Source organism: Actinia tenebrosa, unplaced genomic scaffold (genome assembly GCF_029948245.1).
Source record: "Actinia tenebrosa isolate PJP-AT-01 unplaced genomic scaffold, QUT_ActTen_1.0 PGA_scaffold7__59_contigs__length_16204524, whole genome shotgun sequence".
Taxonomy (NCBI): domain Eukaryota; kingdom Metazoa; phylum Cnidaria; class Anthozoa; order Actiniaria; family Actiniidae; genus Actinia; species Actinia tenebrosa.
This window is the reverse complement of record NW_028292584.1, coordinates 6,460,582-6,479,856: the sequence shown is the minus strand read 5'-3', so window position 1 is coordinate 6,479,856 and position 19,275 is coordinate 6,460,582. Positions and strand designations below refer to the sequence as shown.

Sequence of the window (19,275 nt, the reverse complement as noted above, 5' to 3'; positions counted from 1 at the left end):
CTGGTCACAGCAAGGGGTTAATCATCTACGGCCTAGGGACCGACTAACCTCTCCCTTAGGCTTTGACCGAGCTTCCTGATCAGTCTGTAAATCCAGGGATAGCGGTGTCGAGGCCGAAATCTCCGGCGTAGCCGTAAATGCTTCGCGCTGCCCGCGACGGTTCAGCACTCTATGTCTGTCGAAGTATGGTCCCAAATTATATCAATTGATATAAACATTTCAAAACTGGAATAATAGAGTGCTTACACTATATGTCCATGAAATAAAATCTAAATAGTTACTACCTAACAGTTTTTATTTAGCGACTATTAGTGACTATCACTCAACTGGAACAGCTTTAGTAACAATACACAAAGTATTATCTTTCTATAGTCTTGAGTATTTGATCTCCCTTGTGTATTGTTAGGTAGTAACTATTTAGATTTTATTTCATAGATATAGTGTAAGCACTCTAAGGGACTGCTGACCACAATGAAAACTTCAAGTTATTAAAATAAGAACGTTTAATCATTTACCCGCAGTATGCTTACGCACCAGGCTTGACGCATGTCTAAATTTTATAATGCTGCAACCAAAACTAGCCAGAGACCCACAGATGTGCCATCTAAATTTGTTTAATCTAAACCTACTAACAGTCGTCTATCACGAATAGTTCGCGCTCTTTGATTGGCTCAGCTACTAGTTATAGACCACTATCTAGCTAAATCTGCTAGCTATAGCACTCGGGAAATGTTGGTTTTTAATTAAGACCAGAAATTAAAAACGGTCTCATGTTTTCAACCTATAGATATTTGTACCCATTTATTTGACCTAGTAGGTTAAGACTAAAATAATTTCAACCTTCGGCTGAATGTGGTCTACGAGTCAATAGCCCATGAGGCCGAAGGGCCTAATTGATAAATAGTCACCCGATCAATCTCTGTTTGGCAATGTTATAGTCCCGGCTCTAGCGGAGCCGGCATATACAGTCAATTCAAAAAACGTTGTCGTCGACCAACTCAAGCCTACGCGACTCGACCGAAAGGAACTCTGGGTAGCAAAAATTGAGGCCGAGTCGACTGCAGTAGTTTTATCTGACTAGTTATGCTTGGTTTACATGCAGCACGAACCTTCGTAGGCGAGCGGGAAGTGTTGAAGGAGACGTATCTTTAATGCCTTCATATTTTCGAAATTGTGAACTGAATCATAACTACTTTGTTTTTCTTTTCCTAAACCCAAAGACATGCATTTGATTGATTGTTTCTCGCCAATATTATCTTATTACTAGCGGGAACAATTAATAATTCGCAGAACGAATATTTAACTGCTTCAGTGATTTTAATCCATATTCCCTTTCGGTCCAGTCGCGTACGTAGGCTTGAGCCGGTCGACAACAACGTTTTTTGAATTGACTGTATACCAGAATTTGTTGCACGCTAGGTTACATATGTTGCACTTGGGGCTACAAAATACAGTTACATTGCTTTAACTTTTGAAAATAACCAGCGTTATGACACAACTTTGTATGATGATCTCACTAGCTCTTTGCAACGGAGTTTTAACTACTTAAATATATATAAATGACGTAGAATAATAAGATTTAATAGTATATCGAAGTGAATAAAGTCGTAATGGGACTGGTTTTTCTGGAAAGCTAGCGCACCAATAGAAGAGCTGCGGGTCTTGAATCACTCGCTTAGATCGGTTATATGATTTTTTAAACTTTAGTTTGTGATTAGATCATCTATTGATGGTACAGCAGGGGATCCAGAGGAGGGTGCAGGGGGTGCGCACCCCTCCCTGGTTCGACTTTGTGTCCCTACTACGAAGATAACCAATACTTTTTTCCTTTGATTCTAAGGGGTGCACCCCTCCCTGGGTTAACTTTGTGCGCAGCACTCCTCCCTGAACAAAATACTGGATCCGCCCCTGTACAACGTGTGTTACCACGTGCATAGACGCTTTTCTGATAGCCAGCGCAGTGCATTCTGGTCTTTTATGGTGTGAACACTATATATAAGAAACCTAATGAATAACAGGTGTTTGCACCCAAGCTATAGCAGAATGAATCTCGTATCTATATATTCTCGATTTCTATTTATATGGGTTGTAATTGACTGGTTTGTTAAGGTGCTGACACATGGTGCAACATTGCACGCAACATTGCAAGCAACAAATTTGAATCGGGGTGACACCACATTGCAACAAAATCATGCAACATCGCTTGTGTCAGCCTGCTATGTTAAGTGATATTTGGTCAGAAGTTATAAATTTGGTGCAAGCTGATTGGCTTGAAATTTCAAAATGTTGCAGGTAATGTTGCAGCCATGTTCATGTGATGAAATTTGTTGCGCGCTATGTTCTTCAGATTTGTTGCATGCAACGTTGTGTGCACCAAGTTTGGGGTAGACACAGGCTACAAAAGTCCTGTTGCGTGCGATGTTGCATCGAGTGTCAGCACCTTTATTCTCGACAGTTTGAGGGGCATGCACTTTACATAAGTACAATAGCTTGTTATCCTTCACTGCACATGAAAATTATTGCGTTTATGCAAAGTGCCCCTCAAATCTGATGCAAAGCTCTATGGGTTGTAAGAAACCTGAACAGTCAGTTACCATGCGTTGCCAATAAGCCTGAAGCGAGATGACGTTTTACCCCCGACTCTATACCATAATAGTTTTTAAAATTCTTTCATATTAAAATTTTTGATTCCTTAGAGAATACAGGAACAATAGTCATAATTAAAGAACAAAAGCAGTGTGAAAAGGATTATGGTCTAGAGACGGGGGTAAAACGTCATCTCGCTTCAGGCTTATTGCCTAGTTCCATGTGGATCAGTGAAACCGATCCCATGCTACAATGTTGTCAGAGTATAATGCCTTAAGGGCATGGCAGGAAGGGTGTGGAGGGGGGGGGGGGGGCTTATTGACGATTATTAGTAATTGTATTTCATTTAACACTTGACAAAAGTGGGTTGTGGGTTGTGTCTTGTGGTTTTCTAAAGCAGGGCCCGGTCGTACGAAAAGTGAATAGCGCTATATATATCCGGCGGATACATGTTATCCCATTGATAAATTTATTGAACAACAGCATATACTTATCCTATGGTTAAGGAATTATCCGTCGGATAGCGCTATTCACCCTTCGTATAACCGGGTCCAGGACTATCTAGCTATAAATGAGCTCAACCCTTGTTACAGACACCGAGTAACAGCCCCGTGGGTGTCCGCTGTAACGAGAGTCGACTGGATGGGTCTGGTGTTTAAAACAAATGCATCCCCATGGCCTCCACCACCTCAAAATCTTCATGTCGTAGTTCAGGTGAGTCTTGTAAGGCAAGGAATATGTCTGATACGACTACCTCTATCTTGGCATTGGACTTGAGGTTGACGGTAACGACATGTGGAAGACTGCAAGAAGACACAAGTCATCATTACTAAACCAGGGTGACAACGTACGTGGTAGTGGTTGGAGATATTTCAGGTAATTCACGTACTGAAGCTTTTCTAGTGAGGGGTTAGGTAAAAATAGTAGGTCGGCCCGAAATTTTGGTGGTGCACAGGATTATTACCAGCTACATGAGCACACATCCATGTGTGTTGAGTTTATTTGAAGTATTATCTCTTGTGCCAACTGTTGTTTTTATCCGGGTTCTCCAATTTTCTTCCCTTCGTAAAAATCAACGTGTGAATTGAGAGTCGTATGCAAAATATTTAATGTAGTGGTAGTGGGTGTGTGAGTGACAGTGGGCCAAATTTAGAGTTATTGTCATGGGTTTGAGGAAGAATGTGATTCTACGTGCCCGCGAGAAAAATGGGACCTAGCAAAAAAAGGGACACTTCTTTTTTTGCTCGGTTTCAATTTTCGCTCGTTCTAAATTTCCAAAGTTCCCCCAAAACCCAGGTTTTCCCCGGCCCAAACCCACAAGAACACCTGCTTTGCAAGCTAGGCCAAATTAGAAACCAGTAAACTGACATATATACTGAATTTGTATCCCACTATTTTTTTTAAAAAATTTTTTTTATTCAGAGGGATTATTAATTTATTTAGCGTTTACTGGGGTATATTTATCCCAACGCTCACCTCATCAATTTCATCGCCGACTCGGCAGTCAGCTCCCTCGTACCGTTGCAGTACTTGTTGTAAAAGTCCTTGTGCTCTTCTGGTATATCTGTCCTCGGTTTTGCAGCGCTTTTAGCAACTGTGTTTAACCAATAGAAATTCAGGGCTTCCAGGGCCTCTGCTTCATCTCTATCTACCTCTTCTACAAATAATTTGAGAAGAAAAAGTTAGCATTAATAGTTAGTTAATCGATACCGTCCATGAAAAAATGGGCGGGAAAACTCACAGATGTAATTAGAAGTTTAAGTATAGGTTAGGTCTCGTGGAGGGAGGAAAAGTGCTTATTAGATAGTGGGGGAGGGGAGGGGGAGGGTGTGACAATTGTGATGCATGTTGGCAATACTAACCTCCAAGGAAGTCGTACAGAAACGAATCTCTTGGACCTGTCAACAAAAAACATATCAGATGACCATATGGAAACCATGCACATGTTATAATGCCTGATACTGTGTCCATGGACTATGCATCGTAATAGCGACCTCTTTAGCTTGAGCGTGATGTTTTCCCCATTTTCAGACCACCCTGTCTCTAAAAACATTTCTTTAAATTTGTTGCGCATGATCGAAAAGATACATGAATTTACCAGTTTTTGTTTGTAATCACATTGTGGGACAATCACAAACGCAACCCTCAGATCCATGCTAGTTGAGAACCCAGGATCAAATTGGAATTTAGAAGTTGATTTTTGCGGAGGGAGGAAAACCGGAGAACCCGGAGAAAAACCCTCGAAGCACAGGAGAGAACTAACAAACAACTCTACTCGGGGCTCGAACTCAGGTCGCATAGGTGAGAGACGACGCATAAGAAGCGCACGCCACCCGTGAATTTATATGGATACAACTAGGCAATTCAATCAAAGGATTTTTGATTTCTGAAATGGGAAAACACTACGCAAGCTAAAGACTGGTTTACCATGTATTTCATTTTATTTTTCATAAGTGTGTTTAAATTGAATAATGCCTCCAATACTCGATTTGCTTTTATAATTGATTTATTTAGTTATTCACTGTCCCCTAAATAAAATATAAATAAACAAATTGTTTTGTTTTATTTACAAAATTTGGCCCACTGTCACTCCCACACACCACCACTACATTAGATATTGTATATGCAATTGATAAGAAATTCATAACCTTCCTATAAGTGAACAAGGAAAAGCTTTCGTCAAAATAAAAAGGATTGATCCTTGATCCACAAAAGTTCAGATGTTTACTGATGACCCTTCCCTCTGACTAGCCGCGGCCTTCTCCCCCAATAGAAAAACGTACATTCTCTTAGTCAGTACGTGTACTCCTATCGAAGGATGACAATATTTTACCTTTGCTGCCAACAGAAATGCTTCGCTTGCCTTCGATTGTCGCCCACATTTGCTCAATTTCTTTGATTTCATCTTTCAACGACCTCGAACCCACAACTTAAACAAAAGCCACATAATTATCTAACAGATATATCAATTAAAGTTAAGACAGACACAGAGACGTGAATGCTTTCTCTTTCATCCTCTTTATTCTGCATAAATGCCTTGGGCTCCACTCACAGTTTTTCTATACTCGCGATGATACTTGCGACCATGATTGATGCATTGATTGCATAATTAAAGTTAAAGCTCTCTCGGGGATACATAGTGTAACATTGCGCGCAATATTGCAGACAATGCTGCTGAAGTAGAAAATAGAATTGTTTTCCACTTCAGCAACATTATATTGCGCGCGTGCAAAAAATGGTGTCGTGTGACAGGGCTCGCAACATCGATATTGCCTGCACCATGATTGCGCGCAATGTAGCATCCGCCGTATACGTCTATTAATGGTAGAAGTTATTTTCAATCAGCCTTGAAAATCATTTATAAATGTCGGATCTAAAATAATTCAAAATATCAAAGTAAATCATATTCCTGATAATTACTTTAGCGATGGAGTAATACATCGAAGAATACGGCGAAGCGCTTTTGAAAGTGGGCTTTGACGAACATGATGCTTGTAAATTCTCCACTATCCCCGATGCACATTTGCATATTCTTTGGGTGCATGTTACGTCATGGCCACCATGTTGGTTGACGATAACAACTTTAACATTAATCATGAAGCTTCTCTCGTACTTTTTCGTGTTAGATCAACCGAGATGGCGGCGGTTTCATTGTTATTTATAAGTCGAGGGATTTTTCGGTCACGTGGTTTCACTCCAAGAATATTTGTGTCTGGGATAGTGGCAGACCCCACAAACATCATAATCATATAATAATTATTATTCATTATGATGATATACAAACTACATATCATGATCGCGTACCTACTGCATCGTCCTTTCTGTTCAAGCCAGTATTTTGCATATCTTCCTCAGCAGCACGCTCTTTGATAGCTTCCTCAACGACGATTTCAACGCTCTTGTCGTTCTTATCAGAAGATTCTCGGTCGGTTCTTTCACCCAGGGGCTCCTCCTCTCTTTGTTTTATAGAAACACTCACAGTATCAGATACAATCTTATCGATTTCTGCTGATGATACAAGCTTCTGGGCAGCATCAGAGGCTGGACCTGATTTCTAAAAGCAATCGTGTCTATCAGACATCATGGCCATGGTCCAAAAATATATAGGGACGCTATTTAATTCATCAATTTAGATAGGGTACCGTCGAAAACCCCTCCCCCTCAACAGATCGAGACATGATGAAATGTTAAATACCCGATGTCAGTAGTGACTTTTTCATGCACAAGTACGGTTATTTAGCATGCATGAAATTAGACAGTACATTCATTTCTGCGATTTGACATCCGGGATTTCACTTTCAGAGGTGATGGGCGATTACCGGATAATTCTTAATTTTTAAAAATGTGATAACCCGATTGATCACTAATTTATTCGCATCAGTGAGTGCGAAAGGAGATATTGAGATTAGCCCTATCGTGAATATCTCCTAGGGTCGAATTAGAATATTTAGTAGTTGGCTTTTGCTGACCTCTTTTGTAATTTTAGAACTGCCGCGCTCATTATCAGTGGTCGGGGGACTGGTACGCTCTCTTATTTTCTTCTCGATGGGTTTCTTGTTGACTCGAGGTTTTCCATTGTTTTCATCGTTACTACTAGCAGTTTCCTATGTTGAAAGAATAATAGGAAGTCAGTTCTCCAACCATTTGGACGTACATAACTGATTCCATGGTGGAAATACGTTAGAAATATGTTAGAAATATGTTGGAAATATCATAGGAAGACGTTGGATATTAGTAGGTGATGGTGCGTGCGTTTTAAAAAAAATTATTGGAAATACGTTGGAAATACAGTCAGTGTCATTAACGGTTGTCCACCGAAAAAAGACATTTAAACATTTACACATTTAGACTAAAGTGAGCCTGAACTTTAAATATAAAATTCAACTCGTTAATCGAAAATCCAGAATGCCCTGACCATTTAGTAAGGACTTAAGATGGAGAATTGTATTTCAGCGTTTGTTTTATGACAGAACGTTCGAAGAAACGCGTGATATTTCTTTTAGTCTAAATGTGTAAATGTCTTTTTTCGGTGGACAACGTTAATGACATTGACTGTATGTTGGAAGGAATGACTTAAGTCTATGATATTTCTACAGCTTGGAAACGACGCGTGCGCATTAATGACTACCGTATGGAAGTGTCGACAATACTGAAAACTTTTTAGCTTCGTTGTTTGTTGAGCACATTTCAGACCATGTGACGCCACTCTTGGGAGTTGATTCTTTCATGTGTAAATATTTTCACATGTTCTTCATAAAAGGACAATTCTCAAGGGAAGGCCATGGGATCTGAAATGGGCAATTTGCAAAAGGTCTGGTACGGTATGGAAATGTGTTGGAAGTCGCCATTTGAAACACTGATACTTCCATCATCTGTAGCGGGCACGTTTATTCCAGAGAATACTGGTTAAGATTTTAAAAGTAGTATATTTCTTACCTCATTGCTGCTGTAGCGTCTCTTAGATGCGCATGCCTCGCATGTCTTCGGTTTCATTTTGTTTGTCAGCGGTGAGGTCTGTAACAGTAGAAGGAGCTGACTCTGCTTCTAAAACTGAATAAAGAAAGCAGAAAAGGATATTTTGAGGGTCACGTTGGAAGGTTCTAGAAAAGTTAAATTAAGAAGTTATTGTGCGGGCCGAGGAAGGACAAGCGGAAACTTTATACATATAATAGCCACTCAATGTCTTTGTGAAGTTTAATACAAAAATACGCGTTTTTGTGGTGTCGAAATTCAAGTTTAATTACGATTACTAGCTGGATCTTGAGACAAGAGTTTATAACCTTCTTTTTAAGGTGGCCATCGGGACATGCAGCAAGTTGCTGTAAATAAGAAACGAGTTGCTGCAAATATGAAACGAGTTCAGTGCTGCAAATAAGAAACGAGGTCAGTGATGCAAATTAGCCGAAACGACGACTGTTGCTGCGGAGCAAATTAGACAAGTTGCTGCATGTTAAAATAATAAGTATATCACAAATTCTAATCGCATTAAAATATTATTTTACGAAAAATAAAAAAAATCTCAAGCGATTCTCATATCGTTAATAATGAGATTGCAATCAATTGACGTGTTTGTCTTTTCTTGAAACGTAATCACGAACGACGCTCTTCGTGGCATTCAGAAAATATCCTCATACTACCAAGGTATTATGATTCTGTGAAGAAACTTAAAGCAATTTCAATTTGAAGTGTTTGTTTTGAATTGTACTCGTATGACTCTTTAGAGAATGCCACGTGGTCTGAAATGGGAAAACATTAAGACCAAGCTAGAAGGATCCAATCTATTCTATTCTGATTTTGCGCATTATGTTTTGTGATATTTATTTTGAACTCATTTTCTAGTTCGACTCAAGTTCAAAGGTCGACTTGCGTCAGACCATGGTTCGGAAAAAAAAAAAGAATTGCGCCAAGATTTTACTGTAATATTTCTAAATTCGTTAAAGGATTTCTAGAGGAATCTTTAGGTACTTTAGGTTCACTTGTCTCAGCAAAACAAGGTCAGTTTCAAGCGCCATGAATATAAACTTTGACCTTCTACTTTGCTGAGGGAAAACGAGATGAGAGGATTACTGACGAGTTCGCTACCTCAACAAACAGATAGTATCTCCACTTTGGTTTACGTATTTGAATCTTTATATTAACGCAAAATAGAAACAACGACACGGAAACGTATGTTATGCAGGAAAACGAAATAATTATAGCCTGGTGTGTAATATCTTAAATGCTCAATATGTACTGATGGCATTGAAGGATTTTCCTTCATCTTCTGCCTTAGTTACGCATTATTTACCGCCATCATGATTTCTACCAAAAATATTTCTAACAAAACAATAAAAAAGTAAGAAATTGATAATATTTTATAGTCTGCTGGCCACAGCGGTCGTTAGTTCCTTAAAATATGAGCAGCCAATGTCGCATAGTCTAGATCATTCAGTCAGAAAGGAAAATTCTATTGAGTACCTACCCAATTTTTCTTATGAACCTTCGTGTTTGATTTCTGACAATGTAGAATCGAAATATTATGAACTTTCAACCGATTCTCTACATTCTTTGTGCGATATAACACCCACTGTGATTGGCCTGTTACTGACAGCTGACAAGTTCTATATATATAAACTAGATATAAAGCGCGCTAGGATTCGTTTGTTGCTTTTGATACAACGAGTACTTAAAAAAAGGCTGATTTCCCGCAAAGAAACAGGCCGCGTTGTCTACGCGACAAGTACTGACTTAGAAAAGAATACTTCTGGTGTAAAAAAAATCACTCTCAGGACTTACTGAATTTGTGAAAAAACAAAATGAAAAAGTTTTAACTTTCTGATTCTTAGGAAAATATATTATACACCCCATTTCAAAAACACTTGTCGGAGCCAAAAGGAGATAGGTGATAGGTGATTCCAAGACCGAGAGGAATAATGGGCATACAATTAAGAACGCAAAATCAAGGCCTTTGAAATGGTTTCATCGACCGACAACGCGTTTTTAGCGAGAGTAATACTAGTAAGAAAAACCTTTATTACTGCTATTCTTAGATCTTGGAATGGCCTATCGTCTATCACCTATCCCCTTTGGCTCCACAACCTATTTTGGCACATTGCGGCTCATGTATAACAAATAGAATTGATCCCTAATTGCTATGACTAACATTTATTTTATGACTTCAGTTACGGCGGTCGGAGCACCCTTCGATGTGTGCGCGTGTCAATGTGCTTTATAAGTGGGGAGGGGGGGGGGGGGGGGGGGGGGAGGAGAGCCCCAGAGCCCATCCCAGCACCAAAATTAACTTGATTTCAATATTAAACTAATATGACTTTACTTAACTTATTATTTCTATTCTCCTCTCTGTATTGAACTAATTAATTACATGAGCTGTATTTATAATAATTCTATGACAGGTGTCATTCTATAATCAATGTGATAATATCGTTGAATCATGATTGGCTAAAAGAATAAGTAAATTCCTGAGCGCGTGATATCTTAATAAAGAGTAATACGAGCTTAAGTAATACGATTAAACAGAGCTTAAACTAAAGTTAATATATGAATATATTGTAAATGTATAGAGAAGCCTACGAGGAATATTTCTATCATAAGACTCAAAAGAATAGTGATAAAATAACTAAGCAAAGGGATAGAAACTGTGTAGGGCGTAACCAGAGGTACAAATGCTAATAGGAGGAGCTTAAGAGGATTACTTGTGAATTCAATGAATACCATTACTTTGTGCGTGATGGTAGCCTTGCTGAAATCTTATATCGATATTTTTATATACCTAATCGATTATTCTTTATCTTGCTTTAATAGGATAAGTAATAGTAATTAGAAAGCTGATATCTTGCTTAGTTTGTCTGTACAAATATTCATTTTCCCTCTCATAACAATTTATTAGTACGGACGGTAGATTATCAAATTATACCACTCAAAAAAGCTACAATGAATGACAATTAAGAGTTGTTTTAACAAAAAAGCCTTAAAAACTGATCGAGTCTGTTTATTAAGTGAACTTTCAGTGCACGGAAGAGGCATTTTCAGAAGCGTTTTCAATCTACGTCCTCGGCAAAAATTACATTTATGCCAATAAATGCGCAGGGAAAGTGGGTTGGAAATTCGATCTTTAAGTATCATTTGCTGCAAGTGTTCCTTTGTGGAGCGTCGTTTTCATTTATGTCGATGTGTAATTGTTCAGTCATGATTTGAATTAAAAATCTCATTCGCCAAGAAAGCGCAATTCAGCAAATCATTCTCAATAGTAGCTATGGAGTCTGTCTCTTTAGGCGAATCTTTCTTTGTAGGTTTTGAACTCCAAGCTATAAAATGGTTACTTTTGAAATGGCAAAATTTGAAGTTGTGTTTACAAAGGAGTTCTACTGAATTCTCCATGCAGCACACATTGTTAACGTAACGGACTTAAATTAAGAGAGCAGAATTTGTATACTTGTTTATGGAAATCTAGACAACAGATGGAGAACGAACGTGTAGAGCAGAATATAAAATATGGTGACAGAATAAGCCAATCATTGGCAAGACTTGAAAGGAAAGCAAGGATAGAGCAAAAACAACGTTGTCTGGGGTCCACCAATATATATGACTAGATGATATACATGAAAACAAATATGAGAAAATTGCAGCAAATTTGTTTTCTGCGTTCAGTTGCTGTTTGAAAAAACGAACTTGATTTTTTTAAATACATTAAGATGGATCAAACTTGATTTAATAGAAAAAAATATTGACATAGCAAAACAAAAAATAAAACAAATAAAATATAAAAAACATACGTATTGTTGGTGATTCAAATATAAAACCCGCGCAATCTTGAGTCTATAGAATACCGTTTTTTGCTCGTTTTCTGCTTTGATATAAATCGGAGGGAAAGAGCCATTTTGTTTACAAAAATACAGACGAGACTCATCGTTAAATTCACGTGGAAAAACCGGCGAGAGTGAACCTCGTTTAACACAACTTCTTTATATTACTCACTAGCTACCGCCACTGTTGATAGCTTGTCCGAGTCTAAACTTACCAGATAATGCATTTAATATATATCTTGTGCTTGATAAAACTCTATCCGCGCTGCTTTTGGTAGCACGGAAAAACCTCGATTCTTCAGCTGTCAGTGATGTTTTCAGTTCATATTCATTCGGCTTCACTCTTTTTAGCAGTGTTTTCAAGCTGTGTTTATAGTGCAACCGATGCTAGGGTTTTTATTGCACTCAATGAGATCGATTTTGCTTCAGGTTGTAGACTTTTTTTAAATTTGAAAATAGATAACTTTGATAGGGCTTCAAGCGAACGAGAGGAAGTCTTTTGTTTTTCTTTAAATATTGCGGTCGTAAAAACAACATTAGCAGGGATGGAAGCAGAATGATGTATGATAACGTTTTCGATATATCTTGTAATAATAATGAGTTATATATACCTCTTTACTTTAGACGTAATGTTTTTTACCATTCCAGTCTACATGTCATTCTCTTGAGAATAAGATTCTTTGTTTTAGTTGTATCCTTTTTCATGCGTCTTCTCATGCGCAACCGTTAAACGAAGAAATGATACTCTTGGGAATGGCAAGTGGTTTGATGAGTGGGCAAAACATTACGCTCAAGAAATGCAGTCGGTGATTCCTGTGTTCCTGCTATACATGTAGTGTCATACGACTAAAGCTTAGTACTCAAATATGAATTTTAGATGCCCCCAAAACATGTTTAACCGTCATCACCCTTCACAAGTTCACCATTGCTTGTCTTCTCACGAGATATCAAATGTTCAGCTCTCGTCGTTGTTATAGTGTTGGTTCACAACAAATTAATTTATTGCTGACATCGCTCCTCACAGCTGGATATGGCTATCCGATTAAGCACTTCACTTTAAATTTTCAATAAAAATTCTATTAAGATTTTTTAATATATTGACTTGAACTTTTGATCCATTAACTACAAATAAAGTAACATGTTGACAGTCTTAGTTTATAGCTGACATTTTCTTCCTCGCGTTATTTTTTGGCTCTTTTTATTTCTAAATGAATTTTCTTTTTTCCATACTCGAATTCAATTAGCAACAGAACTGAAATAGGTGATAATCAAACTGAGGGGTGCTGTTTTTAAGAAGCGCAATTTATTTCTGAAAGCCCTAAATGAAGGATTTGAACATTGGCTAATTTAGGAGTTGCTTGTCCTTTAAATCTCGAGTTTTAAACTGCGGAGAAGTCTACAGGGATTATTTTTTCTTTTGACGACTGATGTGGCAAAACACCTGCAAATAACACATTCAAACGTGCACTTCTACACGTTATTCAGCTCTTGAGCCTGCGGTGTTCTAGGCAGGGATTCCAACTGCTTGAGGTTGTTTTGATTGGTGGCTCCATTTACAATCTAGGCGCGCAATGCATTAATTTGTTCGTCACAGCGAAATTTCCGTCAAAACCAAATATCTTTAATCAACAACGACCAATGTGATATTCCTAAAAGATATTTGATGATTTTTTAAAAATCAGTATTTTCTTTATTTTTGAGTCTAAGGAAGACCGAAGGTAGGAAACATACAGTCAATTAAAAAACGTTGTCGTCGACCGACTCAAGCCTACGCGACTGGACCGAAAGGAATATGGGTAAAAATCACTGAAGCAGTTAAATATTCGTTCTCAATTAATTGTTCCCGCTAGTAATAAGATAATAATGGCGAGAAACAATCCATCAAATGCATGTATTCGGGTTTAGGGAAAGAAAAACAAGGTAGTTATGATTCAGCTGTACAATTTCGAAAATATGAAAAGGCATTAAAAAAACGTCTCCTTCAACACTTCCCGCTCGCCTACGAAGGTTCGTGCTGTAAACCAGGCATAACTAGTCAGATAATATTAAGGAGTCAACTCGGCTTCAATTATTGCTAGAGTTCCTTATGGTCCAGTTGCGTAGGCTTGAGTTGCTCGACGACAACATTTTTTGAATTGACTGTATGTTGAGCCTATCAACAAAATACCCACTGATTGATAATGCGTACGGGCTGACAGAAATGAAATCACGCTATTGAACAACGACAATTAAAACAACTTACCTAAATTTAATTGATGTAAGTCTTTCTTCCTTTGTTTTGTGGTTTTTGTTTGTTTGATTGTTTTGTTTTGTTTACTGAATCAAAGCTCGTTGGTCGTACCTGTTCGTCCTCTATTTCAAGAAAAGTTGTCGGTACGATCGGAGGTCTGAAATCAGCAATCTGAGACAAAACGGATTAGTCGTGCTTTTATTTATTTTTCGTTATTAATTAAAGTACGGAAAATCACATTTCTAACTCAATAGTACGTCATTCTTCGTATTCCAATCTAAAGGGAAATTACGTTGTTCGCCATTGAATATACTACAATTTGCAGCGTGTTACTCCATCTCAGATTTCAAATTTAATTTCAGATCTTCGACCAGTAACGTTTTTTGAAACAGGTGTTTTAACTTGGTGTATATTTTAGCCCTTTCTTCCGTCATATTCCTTTTTTCCGTTCCTCTTTTCTTGCTTTTCCTATTTCCTTTTCAGTACCCCTTTGTTTTTACCACAAAATACAAACTGATCTTCTTGTTTAGAATTAAACAAATGCACAAAAAATCAGGAAATTATTAAACGACTTTGTCTGATAAGAATAAGCCGGAGGAAGGCAGCATTTGAGTAACAGCTTTATTTTATTTTTATCTCCTATAATCTTGAAATTAAGATAGTATATTTGCATGATATACACGTAACTGCAAGAACGTTGTCATATAAAAATAAAATAAATAAAATTCAATATTACTATTAGTATTACTTTTTTTTAAAAATCAAAATGAAAAAACAGGTTTGATTATTTCACTATTTCAAAGGTATAGACTAGCAATTTCGATATTACCTCGTCGGTATATACTAAAACAGCTATTCTTATCGATCTAGGGGGCTTTACTGAATCCGAATAGAAAAGGTTTTTCTAATAAATTCCTATTTGTTATTTTGTTACTTTTTTTTAATTATTTTGGACGACAACATTCTTGCAATTAGGTGTATATTAGAAATATCAAATCAGTAGAAATATATATACAAATTTTGGCATTACGTTTTATGAAGGATACCCGTTATATTTTTATCTCATTTAGTATCTCATTTTAGATCTTTGGTATTTTTCCAGAGCTTTCCATTTTAGCTTTTCTTCTCGGATCTTATCTTTTCTTTTTCTAAGCTGTGTTTACGTGTCAGTGGTTGATAGCCAATACAATTGAACATGAGCTTGGCCAGTCTAGTGTAGTATCTTATTCATATCCGTTTAGTATTAAGATCGAAATCTTTAAAAAAGGCAACTAATAGAGATCGGAAAAAGATATCACACATCGCAGTCTTAAACTGAACTTCTTGCTGCAATTTTTTTTTTCTTGTTTCAGAGGAAAATTAAATAATTTTTTCCCCCGGAATATTATCGGCATCGTAAGCAAAGCAAAAACGTAGACCCCTTTGATCACAATTTTCAACCGTTCTTAGTGTTTAAATTGATTTTTTAAGCTGATCTAGGTAAAGGCAGACAACTGAGGTTCAATCGGACATACCGGTTTGCATGATGTTATTTTACTCCCACTACCAATATGCTTCGCGAATTGTCTTTCTTATTTCTAAGTCCACAATGGCTCACGGCAGGGAGAAAACGAGGCATCGAACCCTAAAACAACCTCTTGGCTGAGTTAACGTCAGGGCACGGCTAACTCACAGATCGAACCCTGAAACAACTTAACCTCTGGGCTGATCTAAGTCAGGGCATGGGTAACTCACAGATCGAACCCTGAAACAACCTCTTGGCTGATCTCAGTCAGGGCACGGCTAACTCACAGACCTAATCCTGAAACAACCTCTGGGCGGATTTAAGCTAGAACAGGAACAGCTTGATTACAGGTGGAATTGGTCAACTTTTACTGAAAATTTACCAACTGTAAAATCTTCACTAGCTAAATAAACGAAAATGCTTTCTTTTTTATCAATAAAAGTTGTTATATGTAAGGGTTTAAAAGCAGCCAAATTTTTCTTGCCTTTCTCACGTGTATCAGGACCCCAGGACATCAGTTATGTAACCTTTTGGTGTGATGAATGTGCACTTGGCCCGGTAGAGAGTTCTTAGTTCTTAATTGTTTCTCTAATGGAGAGTAAACTTCAAGAAAGCGTGAGACAATTATTCAGCTTGATTGATTCCCGGAGGACTGTGATCTGCGTTAACTCATCCTTTGAATTTCCAAAATGAGTTGAAAATTAATTTATAGTGCGCAAAATTGGCCTTTTCGTAGTAAGTTACAGAATGCATTGCAGCATGGGGTTGTTTAGGGGACGCTTCTAAGGGGTCTTCATCGCTTGATGACAGTAAAAAGTACGGTAAATAAGCAAACATTTCCACACGTATCTTGAGTCTGAATCCGCAACTTTTTCTTTGACGATTGGTCTTCCGTCTACGTCACGTATCTGGTAAAACTGTTGCGGCTTCAAAAATATTTCGATACGTGAAAGGGTTCGAAATAACTAGATATTCTAGTAGAAGATTTTCAGCTAAAACCGTTGCACAAAGTTTTTTAAAGAAATTAGAGGAACTAACACAGGAATAGCTTGAATTAAATCAAAATACCTGTTATTGGAAGTCCATTTCAGCTGAATAACTACGAAACAAACGGCTGTTGTTCTCCATTCTATTGCTATCGAGGATTGTCGTAGCTATACTCCGTGCGTGGCTTTTCCATGTCATCAAACTGACGTTTCCTTTCTCGCGACCAATCAAATTTCGCGACTGAAGTGAGTAGGCGACACGGACGTACCGACGCCTCCGAACAAATGGTTGGATTTTAGTTATTGTCATCTTTGGATTCTTGATTTCATAATTCAATTCGAGCATTAATTATTGAAAACGAAGCCTTCAAAAGCCTAGACTATACAAAAGGCAAGAACAACTTTTTGTGCAAGGAATATGCACGGGCACGGGTTCAAATCCCGTTCAAGACACAGAAGTTTTTCTGAGTCTTTCAATTTGCAGCTGCATAAGTTGCTTGATATACTGCGAGGATCAGCTCAATTTGATACATTACAACCGCAGTACAAATATATATTTCATATATATTCTTATACAAATATGTAATATTAATGTCGACTTACCTTTTGTTTCCGCTAAAAACAAGAGCATACAGTCTAAGTTAATTTTCAAACTACTCTTCCAATTTGAATATCGAACGCTTCGTTTTCAATAATAAAGTTAAAATCGAAAAATGAAATCAAGAGTCCAAATAAAAAAGGATCATTTATAACCTCTGCGTGTTCACGCTTGAGGTGGTTTGACTGTAACGTTACATCAACACTCTCTTAAGTAAATTCCCGTTTTCATTTTTCTCAAATTCAATTTAGGTGGGCGGGAAAATGCACTGGGCACTAATCGCTTTTATTAATGTGTTCTAATGATGATCCACAAGGAATGCAAAGCCATCAATTTAATGAATGAATGAAAGATTTTACCTGATCAATTTAACACGGCCCTCTAGTGAAATACCGTATTTAGCTAAAGTTGTTATAGCAACCGCACGTACTTTCTTTTCGTCGACGGATGCACTTTAAGATGTTGACCTAATCCAATGTTTTCCCATTTTTAGAACACCTGTCATTCCCTAGTGTATCATTTCTTTGTTTAACGGTTGTGCATGAGAAGACACAAATATGGATACTACTCACACGAAGTATCTTATTCTCAATAAAATATTTCGACATGTAGCACGAGCTATATAATCTATTAAATTATTATAAGCTATTAAATTATAGAATCACATTCATAGCTAGAATCACATATGGTCTGGAATAGGAAAATATCACGCCTTGGTGACATGGATACTACTCAAACGAACAATCTTATTATCAAGGGAATATTTCGACATGTAGCACGAGCTATATAAACTAGTAAATTATTATAAGCTATTAAATTATAGAATCACATTCATAGAATCACATATGGCCTGAAATCGGAAAATATCACGCCTTGGTGACATGGATACTACTCAAACAAAGAATCTTATTATCAAGATAATATTTTGACATGTAGCACGAGCTATATAAACTATTAAATTATTATTAGCTATTAAATTATAGAATCACATTCATAGAATCACATATGGCCTGGAATAGGAAAATATCACGCCTTGGTGACATGGATACTACTCAAACAAAGAATCTTATTATTAAGAGAATATTTCGACATGTAGCACGAGCTATATAAACTAGTAAATTATTATAAGCTATTAAATTATAGAATCACATTCATAGAATCACATATGGCCTGAAATCGGAAAATATCACGCCTTGGTGACATGGATACTACTCAAACAAAGAATCTTATTATCAAGGGAATATTTCGACATGTAGCACGAGCTATATAAACTAGTAAATTATTATAAGCTATTAGATTATAGAATCACATTCATAGAATCACATATGGCCTGGAATAGGAAAATATCACGCCTTGGTGACATGGATACTACTCAAACAAAGAATCTTATTATCAAGATAATATTTTGACATGTAGCACGAGCTATATAAACTAGTAAATTATTATAAGCTATTAAATTATAGAATCACATTCATAGAATCACATATGGCCTGGAATAGGAAAATATCACGCCTTGGTGACATGGATACTACTCAAACAAAGAATCTTATTATTAAGAGAATATTTCGACATGTAGCACGAGCTATATAAACTAGTAAATTATTATAAGCTATTAGATTATAGAATCACATTCATAAAATCACATATGGCCTGAAATCGGAAAATATCACGCCTTGGTGACATGGATACTACTCAAACGAAGAATCTTATTATCAGGAAGCTAAGCTATTAAGTTATAGAATCACATATGGTCTGAAAAGGGAAAATATCACGTCTTGGGGGATAGCGTCCACTTCTCCTCGTAATATGATAATGTTCATTTTATCTTGTTTCGTCTTTATTTCGACATTACCATACAGATGTATTTGTTGTGGACGAGAAAATCATATCCTCGGTAATTTAGTTAATTTAGTTTTGCCATCGTTTGTGTTCACTTCATTATATTACTTCATAAAGACAAACATTCCAGCGTGTTATATTATAACATGATTAGGAGGAAAACTCACTTACGATCGGACTTGCGATCTTGAAGAACTAGTAGGAAAAACAAAAAAACACCTTCACAATTC

At 37.1% G+C, this 19,275-nt stretch overlaps 1 protein-coding gene across 4 annotated transcripts; it reads right to left on the bottom strand.

Annotated features, from left to right (window-relative positions):
- Positions 1 to 485: 485 nt before the first annotated feature.
- Positions 486 to 17,218, bottom strand: LOC116306458 (uncharacterized). 4 transcript variants are annotated; one of them, XM_031716525.2, is made up of 8 exons: positions 16,691 to 17,218; positions 8,023 to 8,136; positions 7,056 to 7,190; positions 6,391 to 6,640; positions 5,420 to 5,515; positions 4,449 to 4,484; positions 4,063 to 4,243; positions 486 to 3,389 (listed from the first exon to the last, which is right to left on the bottom strand). In XM_031716525.2, exons 2-8 carry the CDS (start codon positions 8,077 to 8,079, stop codon positions 3,242 to 3,244), a joined length of 903 nt encoding a protein of 300 aa, XP_031572385.2. In that variant the 5' UTR covers positions 8,080 to 8,136; positions 16,691 to 17,218; the 3' UTR covers positions 486 to 3,241. The 4 variants fall into 4 exon arrangements, with proteins under 4 accessions (XP_031572385.2, XP_031572388.2, XP_031572386.2 ...); XM_031716528.2 differs by lacking the exon at positions 16,691 to 17,218 and adding an exon at positions 14,131 to 14,190; XM_031716526.2 differs by lacking the exon at positions 16,691 to 17,218 and adding an exon at positions 12,500 to 12,846.
- Positions 17,219 to 19,275: the final 2,057 nt, after the last annotated feature.